The 13,409-nt window shown below is 49.6% G+C and overlaps 1 protein-coding gene across 2 annotated transcripts; it reads left to right on the top strand.

Annotated features, from left to right (window-relative positions):
* Positions 1 to 1,799: 1,799 nt before the first annotated feature.
* Positions 1,800 to 13,076, top strand: Mcfd2 (multiple coagulation factor deficiency 2). Of its 2 annotated transcripts, none has more exons than XM_021186049.2 (4): positions 1,800 to 1,906; positions 9,697 to 9,858; positions 10,498 to 10,657; positions 11,693 to 13,076. In XM_021186049.2, exons 2-4 carry the CDS (start codon positions 9,713 to 9,715, stop codon positions 11,822 to 11,824), a joined length of 438 nt encoding a protein of 145 aa, XP_021041708.1. In that variant the 5' UTR covers positions 1,800 to 1,906; positions 9,697 to 9,712; the 3' UTR covers positions 11,825 to 13,076. The 2 variants fall into 2 exon arrangements, with proteins under 2 accessions (XP_021041708.1, XP_021041709.1); XM_021186050.2 differs by having other exon boundaries at positions 1,848 to 1,949.
* The last annotated feature ends 333 nt before the right edge of the window (positions 13,077 to 13,409 follow it).

Raw genomic sequence — 13,409 nt, 5'->3', positions numbered from 1 at the left:
CTTAGGGTTTTTAATCGCTGCGAAAAGATACCATAACCACAGCAACTCTTGCAAAGGAAAACATTTAACTGGGGCTGGCTTCCAGTTTCAGAGGTTCAGTCCATTATCATCAAGGTGGGAAGCATGGCAGCATGCAGGCAGACATGGTGCTGGAGAAGGAGCTGAGAGTTTTGCATCTTGATCAGCAGGCAGCAGGAGACTGTGTGTCGCACTGAGCATAGCTTGAGCATAGGAGACCTCAAACCCACCTCCACAGTGACGCTTCCTCCAACAAGGCCACACCTCTTAATTGTGCCACTCCCTATGGGTCAAGCATTCAAACAAAGGAGACAATGGGAGCCATGTTTGACTTCGAGGAATAAGCAAGTCAGAAGAGACCTGGTTTGCATGGAGATGGCCATTTCAAATAGCATTGTAGGAAAGAACCAGAGGACAAGCATCTATGCAGGTAAGAATGATCCAGTAGAAAGAGAAAGATGACAAAAGCTAGCATCCACAGAGAAGGTGGAGTATCTGGCTTGGTGGCAAGTGCTTATTAGAAAAAAGTCTGAGCAGGGCAGTGGTGGCACACACCTTTAATCCCAGCACTTGGGAGACAGAAGCAGATGGATCTGAGTCTGAGGCCAGCCTGGTCTACAGAGCAAGTTCCAGAACAGCCAGAGCTACACAGAGAGATCCTGTCTCGAAAAATCAAAAAAAACCAAAACAACAACAAAACAAAAAGTCTAGGACGTGTGAGGTGAAGAAAGTTCCAGGCTACCCTCGGTCTAGTCTCTACTTACTGAGCTTCATAAACTGCCTGCATTTGTCGCTCCCAGGACAAAGGATCGCAGGTACAACGCAGTCAACTATGGGTGATCTAATGAACAAATGGTTGGAGGTGCAGGGTACCCGGAATGAACTGGACCAAATTAATCTAAGCTTCAGAATGAGATGGAATGTTGTGTTAGCAATATCTTAGGGACTCTTGAGAGAGGCTTTCTCTCCCTATAGGATAATGTTGAAATCTTAATCTTGGAAAGTGGGACAAAGAGACAAAGACGGTGCTGTTATGCAATTTTCAAGGCTACAAGGAAGCGGGGGTGGGGGGATGGGGGGTGGGGCTTTGATATAATCTCTCTCCATCTTTGATGTAGGTGCATCTAAAAAATACGATTATGTATCTTCAAAGATACAAAGGAGAGAAGGAATGTTTAAATGTACAGTCCTAAGCTCATATATCTATCTGGATCTATACACATTCACTGAAAGACAATTTTGTTAGGATCAAAGGGCAGGATCTTTGTTTTTTGAAAATATATTGTCTTCTCTCAAAGAAAACAACAAAACCAGACGATTTCAGGAACTTTACTAACTGGATCTTGGTGGAGCTTGAGGCTGCGGCTCAGGGAATGTAGCAAAAAGAAAATGGAAGCAGGTCAGTCTTGGAAACGCAGGATCCCTGAGAAGTACCGGCTGCCTCACTGGGACAGGAGTTAGGGGTTTTACTCTCTCCCCAGTTTGTAGTGGGAGCAAGGATATCCGTCAAAGTATAGAGAAGGCGAGGCTGGCCAGCTTCGGAGTCCGCCTCCTCCGGATCCTGCAGCCCACAACCCAAGGTGAGCCACGTTCCGGAGCCTCAGGTTTGCCTAGCAACCCGCTCGCTTCTTGGCCTCCGCAGGGCCCTAGCAGCAGGGTGTCGCCCTCGGGAGGCGGGTCTGGCTGCGCCAGCCAGGGGGGACACGTGGATCCACTGGATGGGGTCGCACAGAGGGCGGGGCCGGCTGCGCTGGTGGGCGGGCGGGAGGCTGTGCGCGTGCGCGGCTGGGCGAGGGGCGGGGCCGGCGTGCGGAGAAAAGCGTCCCGGGGACGGCAGCTGGCAAGGTTCACGTTGGAGTGCTTCGCGACTGCGTCGGGGATTATCGGGGTGAGCGAACCCACGGGCCGGAGGCCTGACCCTCGGGGCAGAGGTCGGTCGGCCTGGGGCTCGGGAATGGGAGGTCCAGGCGGCGGGGTGGAGGATGCGGACCATCGGGGCGCAGCGGGACCTGTGGCCCACGGAGGCAGCCTGTCTTCCGAGAGGGTTTCAGGGCCAGACGTGTCTGCGGGGCTGAGCCCCGCGTTGTTGTTTGCGCTCACCCCATCGCCGCCGGGCGTCTCAGTACCAGGTTGTAGGGCCAGTTGTGTGGGCTGGACACGGACCCTGGCTGGCCTGGAAGCACGCGAGCCTCATGCGTTACTCCATCTGCCCCTGGCTCCCCCACCTTCCTCGGGGCAGACCCACAGGTCCTGTTGTCTCGGCAGGGTTGGCTAGTCTGAGCCTAGGAGGTTAGGTAGACTAGAGATGCTCGTTTGTCTCTTTTTCCCTTTCTGGGACATGGCACCTCCATCCACACATATGCTCAAACCAGAGGCCTGGGCGTCATTCTTAACTACACTCATCAAATACATTGAGCCTATTCAAAACTCACTTTCCCAGACACCTTGCCTTAGCAATCAGCTCTCTTTTCTGCTCCTTTAATATTGATTGAGCCTCCTCAACGTGTCCAGTACAGGGGAGCTAGAGACACGCTCAGCCACCCCCGCCCCGGTCCCAGGCCCTTCTGTGGATTCTCATTGCCCTTCCAAGCTCTTCCTTCCTTCCTACAATGCCTGTTGTGACTCACTGTCTTTGTACTTTACTCAAGACCTGTCCCTGCTCATCTGAATATTCTGGATTGGACCCAAGTCATGTTTAGGTGTTCACTGCCATATGGTCTGTCTATGGAGGGGCGTACTTTGCTTTGGGTTGAAATATTTCTTCTCATGCTTTCTGTGGATGGGTGTGTGTGTGTGTGTGTGTGTAATACCCCTTGAGTGCCTCTTTAGTGACCTGTGTTTTGCTGTCGTCTGTGAGAGAGGCATCCACCTGTTCTCACAGCCTTCACAGTTCTGCTCTCCCTATGTAACTAGGCTCTTAGTTAAATGTTAGTTATAAGGGTAGCATGGTTTTCCTTTGGAATCCCCCAGTGAATAAATGGATCAGACTATTAAACACCAGCCTGTTCTCAACCTCAGCCCACGTGGGGCCTTCTGTAACACAGAAACTTAATGGTTACTTGGACTTCAAGAGCATGGAGATGACTACAACTAGGAAAAACTAATCAGTTGGCCTTGGCTCCGGGTACAGGATGTCTGGGTGTTGTCAAATGTGATTGCTTTGAATGTAAATTCCCAACTAAGAGCCTCTGAAGGCTGCCAACAGCTGCTAGGAGGAAAGCCCACTCCCCGATAGGAATAATGACCCAGTGGGAGGGAAGGGTGGGCAGGAGTGCTGCAAAGGGAGAGCTCAGCCTTAGGCCCGGGCCTCTGAGATAGAGACTTAAGTACTGTGTTTCTTCTCACCCCATTCTGACCACGTCCCACGCCAGCTCAGCATTGTTCAGTTCACAAATGAGAGAACACAGATCCTGACCTTTGGAAAGAGGAGAAGGAAAGATAGGAAGGAAGAAACAGACAAGGAAGCAAGGGGTGGTAACCACAAGAGTCTCGTCTGAACCCCTAGGAGGAATGACCAGACACAGTGGCAACAGAGGCGTCCGGAGCAGTGAGAGGAGCCTTGTTGGAGTCAAGGCTCTGAGGCACGTCAGCATTGCCCTGTCAGACTCATGCTAAGGCGCTGATTGTTTTCTACAGCCCTCTCTGGTTTCCAGACGATCTGCTTGCCGCCGCCAATCATACCGCCAGGGTTAGTGGTGGTGGTCTGCTGAGCTTAGCAATATCCTTTTCCTCTTTCGTTGCTGTGTGTGTCTCTCCCAGAGTTGCTCATTCTGTTGAAGATGACCTTCTCCAAAGGATGAGCAACAGCCTTTCAGCCAAGAATATACAAGTAGTTGTGCTAACCTACAAATAAACCGTTTATAGGTCAACATAAGATAGTCAGGTTTCTAAGACTCCAGGCCCATCAAGATGAGCCTCTGTACATGGGGGTCTTTAGAAAAGGGAAGTCAGTTGTCAGTCTCTGCCTTAGTTGGGTTTTTCTCTAGCTTGGCCTTTGCCGTTTCCTGAAGGTGAGTGAGCCAGGGAACCCTTGGGGCTTATCTTTCCAGGCCTTGTGCCCATGGCCTTGAACTAAGTGACTGGAGTGTGGATGATGCAATGCGTCCTTTTTGACTGGGAACAGTTGAATCTGGCAGGTGGCAGGCCCTGCCTCTTGTCGTCCCAGTGCTTTGTGGGATTCCTTCTGACTTCCTGGAGCTGGTATCTCTTTAGCTTTCATGGTTGGGAGCTTGCCGACGACGCAAGCTCAGAGGTTCTTGGCTTTTATACTGAAGAGAGGCTAACCTGAACTCAAAGTTCCTGTGCTTATTAACCACTTGGGTCAATGTCTGCTATTACATCAGTTGAAAACATTCCACAGGTACACCTCCCAGCTGGAGCCAACAATATTATTCTTCGAGGAAAGGCGCCATGGTTTCAGTAGACAGCTCCAAGGCCCCCCCCCCCCCAATTACACTGACATCAGAATGTGGCTGCAGGCTGTAGACCTTGCCTCTCGATACAGAAGTAGAAAACAACTAAACAAGACACGTGACATCAGTGTGGCCGTCACACTCAAGCACACTGTCCCTTCCTCAGCATGCACATTTTTTTTTCTTTTCTTTTTAAATCTTAGCTGTGTATCTGTGGTTGTCCCTCTAGTCCACCAAGGACCATGACCCACAGGGCACACAAGTTGTGAACCAGTAGTCTAGACACCAGGCAGGTGCCCTGTACTGAGAATGTCTTCCTATTCCAGTCCAGAAGCCAAGAACCAAAAACACTGGAAGAACATAGAAGCCAGGCTCAGGGTGGCACATGCCTGCATCACAGCACTTGGAAGGTGAATGTAGATGACTGTAGTTAAGCCAGCGTGAGTTGTATAGTGACAGCCTGCTTTAAAACAGTAAAACAACAAAAGTCAAGGGGAGAAAACACGAGCTGCCTGGAGAAGACACTGAAGATAATTGAGTCCGAGGGCTAGGGAGGACTGGATCCCATTTCTGGTCCTTCCTACCCCGACACTCCTAAGATGTGGGCCCAGAATAAGTTATTCTGCTCTGGCCTGGGTTACTACATCAGCATAGTAGGCACTACTAGGAATAACTTGAGAACACGTTCTCTGTTCCTGGTACAGTAGCCTTGGCGGGGTCTAGAGGCTCACTTCTTAAGTTGGAAGTGTGGTTTCTAACTCTTAAGTTATCTGGAAGTAAGTGTTAGCTAGAAACTGCCGTTTAGTGTTAGAATAGAACTATGGTAGGGATTACATACATATGTGGAAAAAGTCATTTATAGTAGGTTTTTTTTGGTTGTTTTGGTTTTTTAGATAGGATTTCATTATGTAGCCCTGACTGGCACAGTGGGTAAACTGCATGCACCTTAAGGACTGGAGTTCCCATACCCAGCACCCACATAAATGTCAGGTATGTGTGCAGCTGCCAGTAATCTCAGTGCTCAGGTAGGAGAGACAGAGATGAGGGTTAGAGGCATACTTGTATATGTGTATAGATTTATTTTGCAGCAGTGAATTATGGGTAGACTTACTGCCTGCTTTTTTTTTTTCATTTAATCTATTAGAAACCTTATGCAGCGTGATAGATTGCATATTGTCATTGCACAGTAGTCAGGCTAGATACTGCTTTTGAGCACCCTGAAAATTACTCCTCTGTGATGGTTTGTATATGCTCAGGCCAGGGAGTGGCATCATTAGAAGGTGTGGCCCCATTGGAGTGGATATGTCACGGTGGACTTGGGCTTTAATTCCCTAGCCCTAACTGCCTGGAAGTGAGTCTTCCACTAGCAGCCTTCAGATGAAGATGTAGATCTCTCAGCTCTGCCTGCATCATGCCTGCCTAGATGCTGCCCTGCGTCTTGATGGACTGAACCTCTGAACCTGAAAGCCAGCCCAATTAATGTTGTCTTTTATAAGAGTTGCTTTGGTCATGGTGTCTGTTCACAGCAGTAAAACCCTAAGACAGAAATTGGTTCCAGGGACTGGGGTATTGCTGAGATAGGCCTGGCCGTGCTTTTGTTTGGAAGAATGTGGATTTTGGGACTTTGGATTTGGAAAGCAATAGAATGCTTTAAATGGGGCTTAATGGGCCATCCTAGTAGGAATATGGAAGACTTCATTACTGGGAGTGATTTCAATTGTGCAGAGCTGGCCCGAGAGGTTTCAGTGGAGAGTTTCAGTCTGTGGTGTAAAGACTGTTCTTGTGGTGTTTTGGTGAAGAATGTGGCTACTTTTTGTCCTTGTGTGAAGAGTCTGCCTAAGGCTAAGGTGAAGAGACTCAGTTTAATTGCATTGACAAAGGAAGTTTCAGAAACGCCCATCATAGGCTTTGTTCTCTATCTCATAAAGAACATTTTAAACAAGCATAGCAAGCTGAGAAAGGAAAAATATAGAATATATAGTTAAGTGTTAAAGGGGTGCCTGGAAGTGAAATGGAGCTGAGTCCTGTGTTCAAGGAGATAACAAATTAAGGCAGTGGGACTTTGGGGCAGGATCCTACCCAGCTGAGTTTAGACCCAGGCATGGTGGTGCACATGCACACACCTTTAATACCAGGAGATAAAGCCAAGCAGATCTCTGAGTTCAAAGCCAGTCTGAGAAGAGCAAGTTCTAGGTGAAGAAAAGCTTAAATCCAGGCCTGGTGTTACACACCTTTAATCCCAGGAGACAGGCATGCAGATACCTGAGTTCAAGGTCAACCTACAGAGCAAGATCCAGGACAGCCAAGCTTAGGCAGTGAAGAAGCTGGAAAAGAGGAAGCTAGTGATGTAATAGAACAGGGGGGGTGGGGGGGTGGGGGGGTGGGGGGTGGGGGCAGGTTCCAGCTCCCGCAAGCAGCAGAACTACAGCTTCAGCCATGTGGCTCTGGCTCTAGAGTCAAGAGGAGACTACTAGGACAATTGATGATGCTGGTTAGCTGGCGCTAAGTAATTAGTGGTGATTAAGAAGAGACCAGAATCACTGAGGTGAAACCTGGGAAGTGTTTTCCGAGAGCACAAAGAAGCTGTGTTCCAGAGATGGCCAAGGTTGTACCTCGTACTGCAGCTGGACTTGGTAATGTCTGAGAGTCACCCAGGTGGTATTGACTTTGAAGGCATGAAGGGGTCATGAAGAGCAGCTGAGACTTGGCACTGTGAGAAGCAATGAAAGGCAACATTGGTGAAGGTGCAGCCTCAGTTGCAGTTGAGGGCCCAGGACTGAAAGGGTCACGCAAAGGATTTGAGGTTTGGCACTATGAAGAGAACCTATGAGAGGCTATTGGTGAATCCTGGTTTCAGCAGAAGACCCCAGTGTATTGGAGATGCCAGTACCTTGGGTTGATCACCACAAACAGCAGCGGCAGTGGATTGAATCAACCTGAGCTTAGAGTGCTACAAAGGACAGAGCTGGAGAAGTGTTGAAAGCCCTTTGGAGGAGCCCAGAAGATCATGTGTGGATCCCAGACATTGAGACAAGAAGCTGTAATTGAAGTTGCCTTAGACATCTCAAGATGTTTGAGACGACAGAGCCGTGGGCTATCTGCTGAGGAAAGCTAACAGGGAGTGGGACCAGCCCAGGAAAAGAAGCTTGTTGCAATCAACAAAGACAAAAAGGAGTTGGAGATCTGCTTTGACATCAGCCATGGAGATGCAGAGTTTGGAGTTTGCCCAGCTGGTTTCCTGTCTTGGGGATTACAGTTAAGTGATTGGATGGATCTCAGAAGAGACCTTGAACTTTGGGTTTTTAACGTTGTTTTAGACTATGGGGACTGTGGAAGTTGGAGTGAATGTATTTTGCATTATGTTATGTTTAGGTATGGTCTGCACAAGCCTATGGGGGCCAGGGAGTGGAATGTCATGGTTTGTCCATGCTTGGCCAAGGGAGTGGCACTATTAGAAGGTGTGGCCCTCTTGGAGTAGGTGTGTCACTGTGGGTTTGGGCTTTAATGCCTTAGTCCTAGCTGTCTGGAAGTCAGTCTTCCACTAGTAACCTTCTGCTGAAGATGTAGAACTCTCAGCTCCTCCTGCACCATGCCTGCCTGGATGCTGCCCTGTTGCCACCTTGATGATAATAGACTGAACCTCTGAACCTGAAAGCCAGCCCAATTAAATGTTGTCCTTTATGAGACTTGCCTTGGTCCTGGTGTCTCTTCACAGCAGTAAAACCCTAAGACACCCTCCCAGTGGTTGCTGATCCTTTCATGGGGATAGATGGTGGGGGATGGGCAAAATAGGTTGGGGAAATCTTTGCAAATGCCACAGGATGGCATACTCTCTCTCAGGTCCTCTCTATCCTAGAAGGGCCACAGCAGCTCTGCCTTCCAGCCTTCGGCACCAGGAGAAGACAGCAGCTTCAGAGCTGTATTCCAAGTTCAGCATGTGCTTTATCTTCGCTGATGCAGGCTTGGGGTCCTGCTACTGTTAGTGATGGTGGCATTGCCTCTGCCTTTCTGATGAGCACAGTGTGGTCCTGAGCTCTCTGTCACCTTCCATTGTGAGGTGTGTCTCTAATCTAAGCCCAGAGGGGCAGAACTTTGCATTAAACCAGCAATTAACTACAGTATCCATGGTATGATGTAAGTTAGTCTTCAGGGAGCTTGCCTGGCTGAATTGTCTTGTTGATCTTAATTCTAAGTTCATTAAGATGTAACATGAGTTTTTCTGTAGCTTTTCTTTGTGATGGTTAAAGTTATGAGACCCTCTCAGGACCCTGGCAGGTGGACAAGGTGGGGACGGTGGCCTCCTCTCCAGGTCACTGCTTTGAGGTTGATATGACCAGCTTGGTTGCTTCCCTCAGCTCCCAATGGTCTTTCTCCAAGCCCTGCCTCTCTCCATCACTTTCCATCACACCGCCAGTGAGTCCACCTGAAGCCACGCCGGCCTAGTCATGACTTGACAGTTGCTCCCACTTGTTCTCAGGAAGTGTCAGCCTCTTGGCTCCACATGTGCCCACTGCCTTAGCACTTGCTCCCCTTCAGCTGCCATTGTCCCCCAGACTCCGTGTCTGCCCAGGACTGGCTGAAGCATTGCTGGCTCTGTCAGCCTTCACCCAAGGAGATTTCTTCAGAACTCCCAAAGGTTTTGTTCTGTTTTGAAAACCCCTCATTCTGCTTTTGTTGTACTCAAGTAGGAAGCGTTTCTCTCTCTGGGCTGCTATACAGGAATAGTCTCTGGATCCTTGCATGCTCTTGGGTGACTGCTCAGCCCTCTGACATTAACATTGTGTATCTGTACTGTCCAGTTCGGTGATGGGAAGCAGGTGAGCTGGGGCAGGATTGGCTTGCTTGCTCTGCTCTGCTCCGCTCCCCTCCCCTCCCCTCCCCTCCCCTCCCCTATCCTCCCCTCCCTGGTGAGCTGGGGCAGAATTGGCTTGCTTGCTCCCCTCCCCTCCCCTCCCCTTCTGTGTTTGGAGACAGGGTTTCTCTGTGTAGCTCTGGCTGTCCTGGTACTAGCTCTGTAGACTAGGCTGGCCTCGAGCTAGGAGATGTGCCTGCCTTTGCCTCTACTTTCCAACTGCTGGCATTAAAGGTGTGCACCAGCACCCTAGGCTGACCTAGTACTGGGAGTGGTGCCCAGCTCCTGGCACACGCACACTGAGCAGGTGCCCTCCTCTGCTCGTTCTCAGTGCTCTTGTCTGCAGCCTCACGCCTCCCAGGATTCTCGAGGCTCTGGTATTGTGCCTCACTGTCTGTGTTTCTTACTTCCCAGGTACCCATCCGGAAGCATGGCAACCCTACAGCTGCTCAGAGCTCCCTTGCTGTGTGTCCTGCTTTGGGTCTTTTGTGCTCCAGGTGCCAGAGCCCATGACCACGGGGCTGATGTCCATCATGGCAGCGTGGGCCTGGATAAGAGCACAGTGCATGACCAAGAGTATGTATTCAGTGGGGCAGCGCTCTGCATCCCTGCCATCTGCAGGCATAGCTCATAATCCGCCCCTGCCTCCTTCCTGTCCTGTCACTTTATAGGGCTCCTGAACAGTTTTCAGTGCTCAACATTATCCCTTGGGACTCCTGGTAGTAAGATATCTGTCTTCAGCATCTCACGGTTAGGGGCTCTTGAAGCCTAAACACACCGAATTATTTGTCAGAATTTAGACTTCCTCCTTCACCCCTTCCCTGTCCAGCACAAGCAGTAACAGAATCCAGAATGTATTTATGGTTTCCTGATTATGACAAGGCGTTTTTAGTGACACATTCCAACACTGAGTCTTTCTTGGCCAGTAAACTTCACGTTTAGCTTCGTTATCTGTTTTTTGTTTGTTTGTGTATTTGAGACAAGTTCTCAGTAGATACCCTGGCTGGTCTGGAGCTTGCTATTAAATTGGTAGTTCAAAAAATAATGTAACCAAGGTCTAACAGTAAAAAGAAGGTGCCTTAGTCCCACCCACCAGGTGGCCGCTGTGCTGTGGCCCTGCCCCTTTGGTGGCCCTGGCTGTGTGCTATGTTCTTGACCGTGGACTGTTTCAAAGCCCTTCTAAGGTGTTGACATAGTCTGACTGTTGGTTTTCAGGCACATCATGGAACATCTGGAAGGTGTCATCGACCAGCCAGAGGCGGAGATGTCCCCACAGGAACTGCAGCTCCATTACTTCAAAATGCATGATTACGATGGCAACAGTTTGCTTGACGGCCTAGAGCTCTCCACAGCCATCACTCACGTGCACAAGGAGGTAGGTCAGGGAGGAGGCAGGGTTGGGCATCTGAGTAGACGGTACCCACGCTGGCGACCTGTGCTGCGCTCCTGCCTCAGCAGAGCATTATCCGGTTTCTGTATTCCACCCTCACCTCAGAGAGGCTGAGCCTGGTTGTCCCAAGGCTCAACATTTTCACTACAGCTGGAGTTTGAGGGTCCGGCCGAAAACCACAGTGTAGGGCACAGGAAAGCGGCCATTTCATCTGAGAAGAAGGGTGACTCCGGGACCAAGGGGCAGAGCTTTGGAAGTAGGTGGGGGTAGTGTCATACTGTGAGGTGCTTCCTGCTGTCCCAAGGCTTGGTCGTGTCAGGCTCCCTGCCTGCCTGCGTCATCAGGGGAGACACTTACTCTGCTTGATGGAGGCGGGGAGGGGAGCCCGGCAAGCTTTCACTGCAGTGGACTCTGTGTGGAGGTGAGATTACTGTCAGAGAGGAGTCAGGATCCAGCAGTCCTGGCACCGGAGTGGCAGTGTGGCCATGACATCGGTGTGGGAGATGGACCAAGGTGGTCGCCATGAGAATGGCCAGAGCTTTGTCACAGGCACAGCTCTCTGTCAGCAGCCTCTCTCTTCAGCAGTGTTTTGCAGTGTTTTCTTCCTCTTGTTTTGACCTCGAGGTGTTCAGTGTCACTGTTCCCATTTTCCTAGGCAAATTGTGCAGTAGGCTGACCCTGTGGAGGAATCAGGCAGTGAGCTCTTGCCTTAGAATGGGTGTAGAAGTCACAGACTCTGAAATCCAGACCCAGCTGTCTGCAGTGTCTATGCATTACCTTGTAACTAAAAAATAATAAACAGTGAAAAAAAGCCAGGACCTTTTTTTAATCCCATCTTTCTGTAACTGGCAGATGTAGTTTCCCACTTGGAGTTTTATAAATTGACCCTGTCTGGCCTGAGTCTGGATTCCTAGAAGTGGCACATACTCCCTCGAAGGCTCCTAGATAAGTAACCCGTGTAGGCGTTTGCTAAGGCCCTCTGTAATTCTGCCCCTCACTGTCTTGTGTACCTCTTGGTAGGAGGGGAGTGAGCAGGCTCCAGTCATGAGCGAGGATGAGCTCGTCAGCATCATAGATGGCGTCCTGAGGGACGATGACAAGAACAACGACGGCTACATCGACTACGCTGAGTTTGCAAAGTCACTGCAGTAGACCATTGGCTCTTTCCTTTGTGCACATGTGACCCTTGCTAATGTGATGGACGTGTCTGGTAATGCGAAACAACTTATTTCCGTCTACTGCTCGGCACTATGGTAAGAGCCTGTGGCAGTCTGTAAGACTGGGTGAGGAAGAAGCCACATGACTATGGAGAGGAGTGGGACAGGCCTCAGTCCCTAGGGGCATGTTTAAACTTGTTGGGCAAGAGCCGGGTGTGGATCTTCAGAAGGGCGGTGGGTATTCCCGAGCTCTCGGGAATCTGACTGGAGAATGCCACTCTGACTTCTTGATGTTAATCCATGCTACCTGAAAGTAAAGACAGGCTGCTTGGCCAAGTGGACACACTTGAGAAACAGTGGAGGGAGAGTGTGAGAGCCACACACTTGCCCTGGTTGGTCCTGTCTCTAGGCAGATGTGGTCAGTATTCTGTTCCCCAGGCATACAGTGTCATATATTAAAGCCACAGCAGAAGAGGAATGTCGTCCACTGAGGCCACCCAGGTGCAGAGTCTAGGATTCCTTGCCCACTGGCCTTTTGGAAATGAAGCACCACTGGCCTGAATAATTAGCCTTTTCCAGATCTTCAGTATCTTCCACATCTACTGCCATACCCTGTGTTGTATCATTTGACCAGGAGGGAAACCTTGAATTGGGGTGTGTTCTCTAATCACTATCCACTGTCTGAGCTTTCCTGACCCCTGTATTGTGTCCTTGCTCCCAGGGCTCCCTTCATGGCTTGTGAACTGTTAACTTGGTATCTCAGGTTAAGCTGTCAGCTGGTCTAGCCTGAGCGAGGCCGGAGACCATCAGTCACTAAGAGCAGTGGCTAACCTCATCGAAGTTGGAAGGAATGTTTTTAAAATTACCTCTTCGAGCCTGAATACAAGAATTCTTTTAATTTCAGGGAAGATCAGAAAAGAAAGCCTAAAGCCCTTTAGCGTTGTGAATCTCAGTAGTAGCTGAAAGAGAAGCCGCCATAGGTTGTACTTGCTCTGTGAGATGTTGTAGACATTCCGTAAGAGAATCCAGAATGATAGCAGGATCAGGAAAGAAAGAGAGTCAAATCTGCTCTAAGGTGAATAGAGACTTATTTTTCTTTATTAAAGTATTCTTGTAAGACAGTTTTCTGTGTCAAGTATTTGTGCAATCAGAGCTGACGTGTAAGCTATTCTTGTAATATCTCATTATTTTGAAAGATTTATATAATGAACTCTGGCTATCTGACAATAAAACGGATGAAAAAGCAAGCAGCCGTTGGCGTTGACTCTGTCCCCCATGAAGCCTCCTGCCGCATGGAGGCTGGATCAGTGCCAGCATTCACACCTGCCTTCCTCCCAGAAGCTGTGACGTAGCTCACCAGGCCCTGGGCCGTTCTGTCTTGCACAGGGGGTTCTGTGTTGAGCTTCTCTTTCCTTTTTAGCGTGGTTTGTATCCTTCCGAATGAACTCGCTTTTGAAGCGTCCTCCTCCGGCTGGATTCTGCTTTGACAGTTCTCTCTCGGGTAGGCAAACACACTGTTTCCCCTTGAGTCTGCTAACTTACTGATTATAGATCACATTATTGGAGTGCTCCCTGGTCCA

The sequence above is a fragment of the Mus caroli genome, chromosome 17, assembly GCF_900094665.2.
Source record: "Mus caroli chromosome 17, CAROLI_EIJ_v1.1, whole genome shotgun sequence".
Classification (NCBI taxonomy): domain Eukaryota; kingdom Metazoa; phylum Chordata; class Mammalia; order Rodentia; family Muridae; genus Mus; species Mus caroli.
The sequence above is the reverse complement of the archived record's forward strand: the minus strand, read 5'-3'. Positions and strand labels throughout refer to the sequence as shown.

Excerpts from the sequence above, each read along its gene's own strand:
- Mcfd2 (XM_021186049.2), top strand. The coding sequence starts at position 9,713 with ATGGCAACCCTACAGCTGCTCAGAGCTCCCTTGCTGTGTGTCCTGCTT. Across the intron at positions 9,859-10,497 it reads AGCACAGTGCATGACCAAGA|GCACATCATGGAACATCTGG; the intron begins GTATGTATTCAG and ends GTTGGTTTTCAG. Across the intron at positions 10,658-11,692 it reads TCACTCACGTGCACAAGGAG|GAGGGGAGTGAGCAGGCTCC; the intron begins GTAGGTCAGGGA and ends ACCTCTTGGTAG.